This window comes from Tachysurus vachellii, chromosome 19 (assembly GCF_030014155.1).
Source record: "Tachysurus vachellii isolate PV-2020 chromosome 19, HZAU_Pvac_v1, whole genome shotgun sequence".
NCBI classification, from domain to species: Eukaryota; Metazoa; Chordata; class Actinopteri; order Siluriformes; family Bagridae; genus Tachysurus; species Tachysurus vachellii.
In genome coordinates, this window is record NC_083478.1 from 8,549,827 (window position 1) to 8,563,032 (window position 13,206).

The 13,206-nt window shown below is 37.1% G+C and overlaps 2 protein-coding genes across 3 annotated transcripts; one reads left to right on the top strand and one right to left on the bottom strand.

Moving 5' to 3' along the window:
• Window positions 1-198: 198 nt before the first annotated feature.
• On the bottom strand, window positions 199-5,872 carry LOC132862092 (solute carrier family 2, facilitated glucose transporter member 5-like). Its single transcript, XM_060893945.1, has 12 exons — window positions 5,718-5,872; window positions 5,440-5,538; window positions 5,194-5,351; window positions 3,719-3,843; window positions 3,479-3,631; window positions 3,063-3,188; window positions 2,408-2,595; window positions 2,167-2,277; window positions 1,990-2,091; window positions 1,666-1,741; window positions 1,350-1,477; window positions 199-1,013 (listed from the first exon to the last, which is right to left on the bottom strand). The coding sequence occupies exons 1-12, from the start codon at window positions 5,742-5,744 to the stop codon at window positions 789-791; spliced, it is 1,518 nt and encodes a 505-aa protein (XP_060749928.1). The 5' UTR covers window positions 5,745-5,872; the 3' UTR covers window positions 199-788.
• A 221-nt stretch (window positions 5,873-6,093) lies between these two features.
• On the top strand, window positions 6,094-9,629 carry LOC132862449 (uncharacterized protein C22orf31-like). Of its 2 annotated transcripts, XM_060894473.1 has the most exons (3): window positions 6,094-6,689; window positions 7,989-8,087; window positions 8,559-9,629. In XM_060894473.1, exons 1-3 carry the CDS (start codon window positions 6,483-6,485, stop codon window positions 9,015-9,017), a joined length of 765 nt encoding a protein of 254 aa, XP_060750456.1. In that variant the 5' UTR covers window positions 6,094-6,482; the 3' UTR covers window positions 9,018-9,629. The 2 variants fall into 2 exon arrangements, with proteins under 2 accessions (XP_060750456.1, XP_060750457.1); XM_060894474.1 differs by lacking the exon at window positions 7,989-8,087.
• Window positions 9,630-13,206: the final 3,577 nt, after the last annotated feature.

Sequence of the window (13,206 nt, forward strand, 5' to 3'; positions counted from 1 at the left end):
TTGGCCCAAGTGAAACAGTTTCGGGGCAATTCCACCAAATACTAAGGAAGTGTATGTATACTTCTGACTTTGATGAAAGTGATAATAAAAATAAATAAAAATTCTCCCTCGCTCGATTCTGACATTTAACAAATGCAAAATATGTTAATATTTATTGATTTAAAACAGAAAAAGTTTACTCTGATTTAATGTATGACAGTAAAGAAATAAAAGTTTTTGTGTGTTTTTTTCTGAAGTGTACTGTATGTAAATATCTGGTTTCAACTGTACATGTTATTGTTAGATTCCTTTTAGGATTTTACATGGAGTATCTAAACTATGTACCACACCAAACATTTGCTGGACATTGTATAAAGCATTAATTAATAATTAAGTAAAATGCTTGTCAACAGAATATGAAACTTCCTGCTGATTCATTCAAATGTTTCTACACCATATTTTAGAACTTGGTCTTGGTCTGATCTCAGGTTCCAAAACAGACGGCTGCACACATGTAACACTAGCAGAGCCAGGATTTGTTCTGCTATAATTATGCTGCTATTGTAATGTCAGACATACAATTACGTTTTGAGCTGATGTATGGTGAATGTTCTTTAGGCAGCAGGCCAACGTTTTTCAACACCTGATGCCCTTTATAGTCTACAGTCTGCATTCTAGTCATTCTAAGTGCAGTTAAGTGAAAGGAGAAGTGACATAACAATACAATTTCAAACCAATGAGTACTGAGTTCCAGACCGAGACTAAAGTTCATATATATTCAAAACAACACTCAGTAAGCCATCCTGTATTTAGAATGCTGTAATTATGTCCTTTTCATGGTCTGTCACTCCAGCCTCTTGCAACTGGCAATCCTCATCCTCTACCACAATCTCCACTTTGTTTTTCTTAGCAAACAGCTTGCTGATCTCCAAGAAGGTGGCACCCTTTGTTTCTGGAATGACCACCCAAATGTAGATAAGTGTGGCCAGGCAGATTCCAGCAAAGACGATAAAGCTGAAGGCTCCCAGGTTTTTCTGTAGAAAGCAAATATATAGAACTTAAAGAATGCAGTCCTGCTCATTAGCTGTTGAATTATCATGTCAAGTCAAGTCACTTTTATTGTCACATCACCACAGCACATATGCCTTGGCGAGTGAAATTCTTGGGAGCGTGCTCCAGAAATTGCAGAAACAATTAACATACAGGTGAAATTAACAGGTGAAAATGTGCAATATGCTCATACATAGTCAGTACACACAGAGTACTAATAGACATACTTACTTAAAGGATTTGAAAAAATAGGGAACTTCTTAGCTATAATAAAAATATTACAATTTTTAGTGTGTTTGGTTTTTGAATTGAACTCTGACCTCTAAGAAGGGGAAGACCAGGCCTATGGTGAAGTTTGACAGCCAGTGTACAGAGCCTGCCACCATAAAAGCTGCAGGTCTTGAGGACTGGCGGAAAATCTCAGTGGTAATTACGGTGGGAATTGGACCTGTAGGAAGAAATAAGCATCAGAAGCCTTTTGCTTTTTTCAGAATCATGTTCACTGAGAAAGGAGAGGAACAGATTTAAGAGTCCACTTCTTGTTTGTCATGTAGTGACACTGAATATTCCAAAAGGATGCATTAGACAAAATAAATTGCGCACCACTCGGTTAGATGAGATCAAACGTGTACTTACTTGGTCCTATGGCGTGACCAATAACATAAATGATGACACAGGTAATGCTGACATAGGGCATCCACTGCATGGTGTCCTAGGATAGTCCAGCAGTCTATTAATGCACTGTAACTTTTTCACATTTATGAACATCCTTCTGTCACTGACTAGACAAAGAACTGCTGCAACAGCATGTTCTCCATCCCAGAGTTTCAGGGCTCTATTTATGACATCTATCAAACCCCACTGATGATATTTATTACAGTGGTGGGCCCCGCAGGCATTTTTTGAAAATTGAAAATGATTTTAAGTGCTCTTCTGGGAGATTAGTGTTGTGGTTTATACCTGCAGACTGAGAGCTACAGTAAGGATCACACAGGCTACGCAGCAGATCCCAAACCCAATCAGAAGCAGCAGCTTCCTGCCAGAGGCTTCCACTATAAACACCTATACAACAGCAAAACACACTCATGAATGATGAATCAGTAAAGCACCTTGTTCATGGTGTGATGTAACACTTACTGCAGCAATGGTCATGAGGACATTTACAGATCCTGTTCCAACAGTCACATACTGAACGTGGTCCTCTTTCACTCCAGCTGAAGAAAAGATGCTGTCCGCATAGTAATAAATCTGCGAATAGACTTGGGATTCATTCTTAGTAAAGTTACATATTAATCCAGCTGCAACAAAATCATACTGGCATGCACTAAAAGAAAACATGGTGCTCTGAGCAGTTTGCAGTCAGTGTGATGTGGCTTACGGCATTCACTCCTGATAACTGCTGGCCCATGTTTATGATGATGATGGACAACAGCTGCCAGCGCAGAGAGCGGAAGGTGAAGAGCTTGAGCACAGTAAGCTGGCCCTCGGCTCTCTCTGACTGCTCTTCAAGTCGCATCTCTGCCATTTCCTCTTCTACATCCTTCCATCCTCTCAGACGCTGCAATGCTGCAACACAACACAGCACACTCTATCCTATATAAGGTTTGTTTAGATTTGTAAAGATTATTTAGCTTATAGAGACATGAAAATATATATTTTCTAAACATTTGTAAAAACACCAAATTGCCTTTGACTTGGACATTGCAAGCTAATTTAAAAATGGGAAACAAGCATTAGCAGAAGGTTACATTTAGGTCTTTTCTGTGGGTTTTTTGTTTATGTGAGCTGTAACTGGATTGAAATTTTTGTTGAAACCTGGCAACCCTGATTAAATATGGGCTCTTTTATGTGTATATTGATAAAAAAAAGTTTGTTGCATTAAATACAGTTGAAGATATTTCTTGTCTTTAAACTTGCAACAACTCGATATTCAAGAGTAAATATTCAAGGACTGCCTGCTAAATCTTCCCAAACATATTAGGTCACACTTGCTTCTCAATTTATATCAGAAATAATTATTAATAAAAGGATACCAGTTTTGCCATTATTGTCATCACCGCGCTGAATGAGCATGTAGCGAGGACTCTCAGGGCAGAAGGGCAACAGAAGCAGTTCGATGAGAGCAGGAACTCCAGTGAGACCCAGAAGAATGGGCCAACCTACAGAGAGGACAGAATACCACAAGTTCACTCCTGTGAACTCTCCTGTATACATAATCCACACATATATATATAATCCACAATATTTAGGATTTAGGTAGTAACGAATATAACAATAGATGTATATATCTACCATACCATATATTATATATTCTATATGGAAACTATTCAGTGAATAATATTGGGTAATATTTATTAAGTTACATTACATTCGGTTTTTTATCCATTAGTGAAATTTGAGTTATTATTCTACTAGACAAAAACCTTAACCACTTGTGTGTTTACTTTACCTTCTGCGTTGCCAAGAATATTTCGGATACCAAACACCTGGGCAGTGAGAATGCCAATAGTAATGAAAAGCTGAGGCACAATCCCAATAGCTCCCCTGAGATTCCTTGGGGCCAGTTCTCCCAAATACATTGGCACCACATTGGATGAAATGCCTATAAAAGAGCCATAAATTTATACAATTCTGCAACTGCATAAACTTCTGCAATTTGATATGTATTGGTGAGTGCAGATCTACCTACCCGCACAGATGCCCACAAAGAAACGACCCACGATAATAATCTCAAAAGATCCCAGCACCTCACTCACACCCATCATTATAGCAGGGCCGATGGAGAAGATGTTGTTGAACAGCAAGGTACCTTTCCTATGAACAAATATAGTATCCTATAGTTTCCTATGAACAAATATATAAGTATCCTGCCAAAAATGTCCTCAAAGGAAAGGATACTACATTTAAATTTACTCACATTCCAAAAGCAGGTCACATGTATAACCAGGGCTATATAGTTTGTTAATAAATTAATCAGAAATACAATATAAGGTAAATAACCCATAATTACCATTAGCTAGATGCTGACTTACTGGTAAGATAATTATCTTAGTTGCTCTAATTATTGTTAGTTGAATCAGGCATTAGCAAAGACTAAAGACATGCTAACTTAGTTACATATAAAGATAGAGTTCATGTTTTTTTTTAAATATTTTTTTTATATCCTTTATTTTACCAGTTAATGTACACTGAGATTAAAAATTTCTTTTTGCAAGAGCGTCCTGGCCAAAATAAGCAGCAGTACAGTTCTTGTGGATTTAAAAAATAACAGCCATACAGTACATACATACATACATACTTTCATTCATACATATATACATACACAAACATTAAAACAAATTACAATATATCAAAATGTATGATCAGAACAGGAACAATATCAGTACATAACTATCAGGCAAAGCATCTACAGCCAGATGTTTCTGTCACTATTTTAAGCCATTTGATATCACTTTAAAAGCATCCAAATAGATCAGCTCATTAAGTTTCAGCTCAATGTTTGTGCCTTCTTAGGAGGCAAAGGAGATGCATATTTTTACACAAGCATTTCCCACATATGTACAGTACCACATACTACGTGTACGATGAGAAGGACAGCCCATGCAGACTGGACCCCAGACCTTCTCACCCAACATCAGTGTCTGTCCTCACTAATGCTCTTGTGGCTGAACAAGAATTAATCCCCAAAGCCACACTTCAAAATCAAGTGAAAAGCCTTCCCAGAAGACTAGATGTTATTATAACAGGATAGAGGGACTTAATCAGTTAGGGATATGATGGTTAAATATGGGATAAATTAAAGTACACTTTTAAAAGACTGGTTAAAAATAAAATGTTTAAAGGTTCAGTTTGTCCCTCTGGCAGAACTATTTTCCTGTACAATATGATTCCAAGTAGTACCTTAAAGCCTTAACGATTTTTTTTTATTTATTACAAAACCTCTTTTTTTCTAAGAGAATGTGATATATAACCTTGCAGAATATTATTATTATTACCTCAGGACAAAAGAAATGAAAAAATAACAAGTCATTTATGGAAAATTAAATTGTTCCCTTGTCGACTTGGAAATTACATTGGGAAATGTTATTCAAGGAGGTTGAGGGTTCTTTGGCTCCCAAAAGGGTTCTATTTTCAAGCGTTATGTGAATCAAAAGCCCTAGTTACCTTCCAAAATTATTCACCAGTGGTGCCACCATGAGAGACCCAAAGAATCCCCCCAGGGGGTACATGGACACAGTCAGGGACCACAGCAGAGTTAACATATCGTTGGTGACTGTGCTATTGCGACTCTCAAACACATTGATGTAAAAACTCTTCATGTCCTGAAAGTCCATTTACATGCATAGGATTACAGAGAGTATACAAAGACAATAAACAATCAGAGTAAATATGTAAATTCAGAACCAGTACTGGGGCTGGTGAGTTGATAACAGCCACATTGTAGCCATACTGAAAAGACGAGCCAAATGCAGAGATCAGGGTCGTAAAAGCCAACAGCAAAGTGAGTTTCTGGAAGACAAGGACTTGTTTACAAATGTTTCTAGTTAAACTACACAATTTTTGACAAATCTTATAGAAAAATGTCACAACACACAAGTCTAGAAAGGGTCTCAAACAAACTGGTCTTCTTTGCTTGCATGAGACTCTCATAAAGAATGTAACATTTTGAATAATAACAAGTGACTCACTCCTTTTCTTTCACTCAGGTCCTCCATTTAGATGACTTTTGACAATAACAAAGACAGATTTTAACTGCAAATAGCTCCTAATATAAACTCTGAATGTGAGATAAATGCCTGCATTTTTTAAAAATGCACTTTGGACATTGGCATCAGTGTTTGGGTGTTATTACTGGCTTGCTGAACAGATCACTGATAAATGTCATGTGCACACTGTGATAAAGCCTTTAGTGAGACCAATCCATGATAACAGGTCAATGAATAACAATAATAATAATAATTCTATGTGATTGAGAGTGTGTTTGAGAGTGTGTGTGTCTGTGTGATTGTGTGTGTATGAGAATGTGTGTGGTTTTGTGTGCGTGTGTAAGAAAGAATGTGTGTGTATGTCTGTGTGGTTGTGTGGGTATGAAAATCTGAGTGTGTGTGTTTGTGTAGACCTTGAAATATATCTTTGTTAATGTTTTTAACTTGATTCACTTCCTAATAGAAATAAAAAAAATGTATATATACAGAATGTATATATATTTTTTATTTTAAAACCATTGTGTTTTAACTCTTTCATTGCCATCTAATTATAAATCATCTCCAGTGTCTCTGCCCTGAAGCTGCTGCTGCTGTACAACCTGATGACCTCATCTTACATCACCAGATTCTGAACAGATTCCATCAGAACAGATTTGGAACCATAGCTTTCAAACAAAACCAACCCTCAAACACACAAGCTGAAAGTGTTCTTTTGAATTCATTACTTTGAGATATCTTCAGATCATCATGAAAATTAATAAGAAGAACCAAGCCAGCCCTCTGCACAAGGTCCTGACCGAAACGATGTGTCGTTTTTTTTCATTTCAGATTGTGCAGAAGAGGAAGAGGGAAGCAAAAGGGCAAGATGATGCTGGTGAACTAAGGAAACCTCGGAAAAAGCGTTTGCTTAAAAACACTGCTAAGGTTTCTGACCTCCAGCAGTCTAATGAAACAGTAAGTTTGCTGAGTTTGTTTAATTGATTTAATTTTTTATTTTATTTAATAACATCCACAAATCAATAAAAACATAAAGCTCATAGAGAGCTGAAAGCGTAAAATGACGATTAAACATCAAAAGGAAAGGAATTTCTTTGAGGCAGAAGCTGTGTTTGTAATAATCTTACAGTATTTCCCTGTATGTTGCTACTGGATGCTTAATCTCCACTAGCATCAATAAAGTATCTATCTATCTATCTATCTATCTATCTATCTATCTATCTATCTATCTATCTATCTATCTGTCTATCTGTCTGTCTGTCTGTCTGTCTGTCTGTCTGTCTGTCTGTCTGTCTATCTATCTATAGGTCTGCCTGTATCTATCTATCTATCTATCTATCTATCTATCTATCTATCTATCTATCTATCTATCTATCTATCTATCTATCTTTAACAGTGGACATTGTCTTAAAGCAGCTTTACAGAACATAATGTTTTTATTTAAATTCATTTGTATTTATTCCTAATGAGTAAGCTTGAGGTGACTGTGTTGAGGAAAAACTCAAAAACCTTGAGGGGAACCAGACTCAGAAGAGAACCTCATCCTCATTTGGGTGACACTGGAAGGTGTGATTGTAAATGATGTCCTTTGTACAGTCACATACAGTCAGTTGTGTAACCAGGAGCTCCTGAGTAACTCATAAATTAGCTCATCATCTTCATCATTAGTTCATTATAGATTCAATACCTCCATTCAACTACTCCGTGCCAAAGCCTTCAGAATGCTCAATGATAGAGATCCAGCATAGAATGTAGAATGTTCTTTCGTGTATTGATTAAGAGGTTGTTCACCTCAAAGTCCTCATGAAGCAGATCCAGAACAAATTTCACAGTGTCTTGAAATTTTAAGAACTCATACAAAAAGGTTAAAATTTCTCCAGACACTGTCTCTTGGCTCACAAGAGGAAGAGCGAAACAGAAGAACAGGATGTTTAATATTCAAAATAAAAATCTGGACCTTCATTACAGAAATGTTGAATTAGGTGTGAATTAAAGTGAGGGGAATATAAAGCACTGGCCTCTAATTTAATACCTTTTGCCTCCTAAAGACAAAATTTTCAGGAGCCCAATACCATGAAATGTAAAGTTTCAACATTTATCAATACCAATTTTCTACACTGTAGATATGAAAAGTCATTAAATGTGCAGAAAAACCTAAACCAAGATATGTGCCACATCCACCAACACATTTCCAGATAAAAAGTAATTAAATAGTTTTCAACTTGCTTTAACATTTTCTCATGTTTCTTGGTTCAGACTGTGAGGAAGAGGAAGAAGAAGAGGGAAGCAGAAGTGCAGAATGATGCAATTAAACTTAAATATCTGAAATCGTGCATCAGGCCCAGTGACAAAAACGTGAGTTCAGTGGATTTTATTTCGTCCATTTTTTTAAAAAAATCTATATGTGAAGGTTTGTGAAAAACAAACTAAACGAACTAAATTTCCATCACATTCATAAAACTGACATTTTTGATAGATAGTGGTAGATTGTAATTAAGCCACTGTAAGAGAAAAGAAAATCTATAATAAAATTGACCTCCGCTGAGTTTCAACACCATGTTGAAACTCACAGGTATAAACAACCTGAAGAAACCTTTTTCGTTTAAAGGTAGAATGCTTCCTTGACCCTGCTACAGCTGCCTACTGCTTAGCCCAGCTCAGTTCGGTTGTATAATAAAAATGAGATAAACACAAGTCGCTCTGGATAAGGGGTGTCATCCAAATGGTGTAAAAAAAATGAAAGACTTCACAGAAGATGTAAAGCAGAGGCAGTGAAACCTTTATACACACTGACCGTCCATGTTCTCGTCACATTTCTTTGTTCAGATTCCAAAGAGGAGGAAAATCCAATCAGCACAGGAGAAAGAGTTGCAAAAACCGAGGCCATGTCTGGAAGCGCGTTTCGTTGTGAATGCCGCAGAGATTCCTGAATTCCGTCCCCGACCTGCCTCGTTTGCTGCCGCTGCCCCAGGGCCGAGCTTTGTCAGCGAGTCACTGATGGATTTGCCTGTTACGATCCACGGACTAAGCATTCCAGAGTACCAAAGTGTTTATCACTCAGTGGTGGATTCAAAGCTAGTGACGTCCACCGGACAGCCATGCTGCTACTCCTTGGCTCTTGGCCGCTATATCAAGCAGCAACTGTGGGACAAGCTCAGCTGTCCCACCATGATGGAGGTGGAGCAGGTACAGGATGGTGAGCAGGTGCATTATATTGAGAAATTCGGCACACAAACACTGACAAACTTCGCTCCTCAAATCGACTTGGACATCACTGAAGGTTGAAGGGAGAGCAAAAGGGAAAGCAAAACCATGTTACTGAAGGAAGGAGAAAGAGGTATAAACTGCTTTGACCTGCCAGATCTACTCTGTTCATCCTGAACACCCTTATACCTGTCGTCTGGTGTCACCCAGAAGTAGGGTCATTCTGTTTGGCGTCACAAGTTTTCCTCTCAAATACTTTGAGAGTCTGTACATAGAACTGTGCCTATTATTAAAAATTAGTTTAATTTTATGACTTTTTTATGACTTTTTTTATTATTTAAAAAAACACTCACCATAAAAAAATCAAATAAAATGATTTATTGTGCACTTCCAGTTTGCTTCTCATTGACATTTCCTGCTGAAGAACTAAATAAACACACACATACAGTCTACATCATATCTACACAAGTTCTGGCCATGCACAAAAGCTTGCAACCTTTTTAGTCTACAGGTTTTTAATCACGTTAAGTAAAACAAAGTAAAAAAAATGAAAACAATGCTTTTTTGTCTTTTTCCCTAGTTTTCTCCTTTTACATTTAATCCGACCCAAAAGACCACGGGTACGCAGCGATCATGAGGCATCTGCAGTGGAAAAACACAAAAAAGAAAAAAAGAAAAAGTCTGGCAATAAATGACCGCTAATTAATCAATTTGTTAAAACTAGTGCTTACTAGCTATGATGCTAATTACCACTTGAGTGGCTGAAACTTCCATCAACTACCGCTCTTTATTTACAAAGAGCTTATTTTATTGATGTAATATAAGGTTTACTTTGTTTGTACATGCTGTTTAATTCTTGTTGAAAGTTATTTTTCTTATTTAACATGGGTTTCATTTTGTTTGTTTGTTTGGATGATTATCTTGTTAATTAAAGTTAGTTATAGAATTATAGAATTACTTTCCTGTATTTATTGCTTTATTGTTCATTAAAACATTAAAATGTATTTTATTCTCATCCAGTAAATGAACTATGATTTAATTCTGAGAGAGATATTGCATGCGTGTGTGTGTGCGAGAGAGAGAGAGCGAGAGAAAAATAAATGTGTGTGTGTGAGAGAGAGAGAGAGTGAGTGAGAGAAAGAGAAAAAGATATGTGTATGTGAGAGAGAGAGAGGGATAGAGAAAAATAAATTTATGTGTGTGAGAGAGAATGTTTGGGAGTGTGTTTTGTGTGTGTGTGCGCATGAAAGAGATAGAGAGAGAGAGAGAGAGAGAGAGAGAGAGAGAGAGAGAGAGAGAGAGAGAGAGATAATGTGTGTGAGTGTGTTGTGTGAGACAGTGTGTGAATCTCTATGTGATTGAGAGTATGTGTGTAATGGGGTTTAATCCCCCTGAATTCCTGTCTATGTGTTTGAATGCTGCCCTGCTTTGCATCTAGGAAACAGACTTAAATGTTGCCTGTGGCCAATGTTTGAGTGAAGGCAAAAGCACATGAAAATGTACAAGCTTTTATCTATTAAAAAATACTAAAGTTTATTAAAAGTACATCTCATCTATGTGCTTATTGTTCCTTTATAGATCTAGTTTATACTATCTATACCGGGAAAATTAACTTTGACCCTGATACATGTACACACTTTTAGGCTTAAAATAAGTCCTGCATTTTCTAATTCAGACACTAATCTGATGAAAAACCAGACTTCCCCCACCCTGACCTTATTCTGTCTTTGTCCCAGAGAGAGCAATGAGAGCTTGGATGACAGCTGAAGCGTGTAGGCTTTTTGTCTGACAGGGCAACAGAGGAAACACTAAAGGCTGTTTGGAACTGGTTTGAATCCTTTTGTCAGGTCTGAGTTAACCCACCAAAGCAACTTTGATCACTGTAACAAGCAGTTGGCAGGAAAAGGAGGTCATGAATAGGCCATTTCCACTACCTTGGAGCACTATCTAAAAGAAACCGTTCTTGTCTGATTAACTCTGATTTCTCTTCGTGTGTGAGGTGAATACTGGACATGCAAAGCACACTGACTCCCCCTACAGACTGTGGAAGTGACTGGAAGTGTATAGATGTATGCAGCAAAAGCTTTTATTGGCTGGCACTGTGACTCCATGCCTCAGACTCACACTACTGCAGTTACTGCAGTGGCTAATGGAGGCACAAAAAGCCTATTATTATCACTTTGAAACAATTCTAGGGACTCAAAGATCTCAAAACATTTGTTTAACCTCCTATTGCATCCTGCATTATTAAAGCTTTCATTACTTTAGGGCAATATATATTACTACTTATGTTACAATAAAATAAAGTGAAAATATATCACACTTATTTATCTCTCATGCAAAAAAATGAAAGCATATCAATACAAAATATGAGCTATTACTATTTAGGCTCAACATTGTAACTATAAATCAACTGTATAATAAAGTTACATGTATATATTTCTTTATCGAGAAACAAAGAAGAAGGTACACGCGTCTTCACTATAGGGGTGTATACCTCAGGTTTCAATGATACAATGTGATTTCTAATCTTGAGACAATTTTTGTTAATTCATTCATTCATTCATCTTCTACCGCTTATCCGAACTACCTCGGGTCACGGGGAGCCTGTGCCTATCTCAGGCGTCATCGGGCATCAAGGCAGGATACACCCTGGACGGAGTGCCAACCCATCGCAGGGCACACACACAATTTTTTTTTGTTAATATTTGTTGATATTTGTCAATACCCGGGAATGTGCTGTGATGTGATACTACATGATTTATGTCAGTGCTTTCTTTTTAATAGTTACTCTGAATTTCTCTGAATTTTGCTGTTCAAGCCTTGATAATAAGAATAAGATTAATTTATAATCACTTATAATGAATTATAATGATTAAAAACCCATTTATGGTTGATGCCTCAATTCATTTCATTTGTTGCCTGTTAAATTGATGCATCAATCCAAATTGTCCAATCACTGCACCCTGATAATATATAATGTGTCAATAGCTGTAATGTTTGAGTTTGTCTATTCAAGTCTTTTCTAAACCCCTTCCTAAACACGTTATAATTGATCAGTGATTCTCACTGGTCGGAAAACAAGGTATTCGGTTAATATTCATGCAATGGTGCTCTATTCTATCAGCTCCAGGAGCTATATAATCAAAAATGTAAAATCTAAATTAAGAAGTTGTGGTAATGTATTTTACCTCTGTATTGTGCACCTAGCTCCCCTGTTGCACTTAATGAATTAAGTGGGCAGACGGCCAAAATGCTAAGGGAACGTGCAAGAACTCGAGAAAAGAGTGCATTGAATGACATAATTCAGTGGATGTTGAAAGCTGCCAAAACCCTGTGTTCAGGCAAGTGTGGAGGAATTATAAAACATTCCTTGTTCCTTGCATTTCCAAATTATTAATGTACTGTAGAATGTGCCTCTTTTTAGCCTCACAGTTAATTAGTGTAGGACTGCATTTACGTCAGTACAGTTTACTTAAGTTTCCAAATTATTATAATGTACATCAGACATGAAAATATTTGGTGAGACTCATATGCAGTTCTCTGAAAGATTACTCAGTTCATAAATTAGAAAAAAGAATTATTGCATTAGAATAAGCCTGTTCCAGCAGTTCTTAAGAGAGCTTAGCTTTTATGGCAAGAAAAATACTCTTATTAAGAAAATAGTGTATAAGCTATTGAAAACAACACAAATCATTTTCATCTTTAACAGTCATGTCAAGGTCACTATTCTAATTCACAATTCTAAGTCAAACTTACAAAATATTAACAATGAATATACAGTCACAGCTTCTGTCCATGTTTGTTAATAAATTATCAAATCATTTCCTGTCTCAATAACGCCCTGCTCATAGGTCATTTCTAAGGATTTCTGAAGCAGTGCTCAGTCGACAGTAGGGGTCTCTGTGCGACTGGGATTGCGTCCCTCCTGCAGTGCAGCATTGCAGACTGCCTCATTCCTATTCTTCCCTGAGCAACTCATTAATCTTATTGATTGTAGCGTACCTTGTCAGCTTAAGCAGTAGGGACTTGGCTCCTTTATTTCTGCAGTGCACGGGACAAATGCGGAGCTGAAGTTTACAAAGAGGAGGGTGACCCCACAGCATGGGCTTTAAAGCCATTTTTTGTGGGATGTTCCTCTGCAGTGTCATAAAGCATTAGAAGGTGGGAATCTGCAATGTCCAGGAATTGGACACCAAGAGAAAAAAAGGATAGTGCAGGTTTACTGTACTCAATAAATTGTGGTGAGAGCGCAATCCTAAGGTTTAAT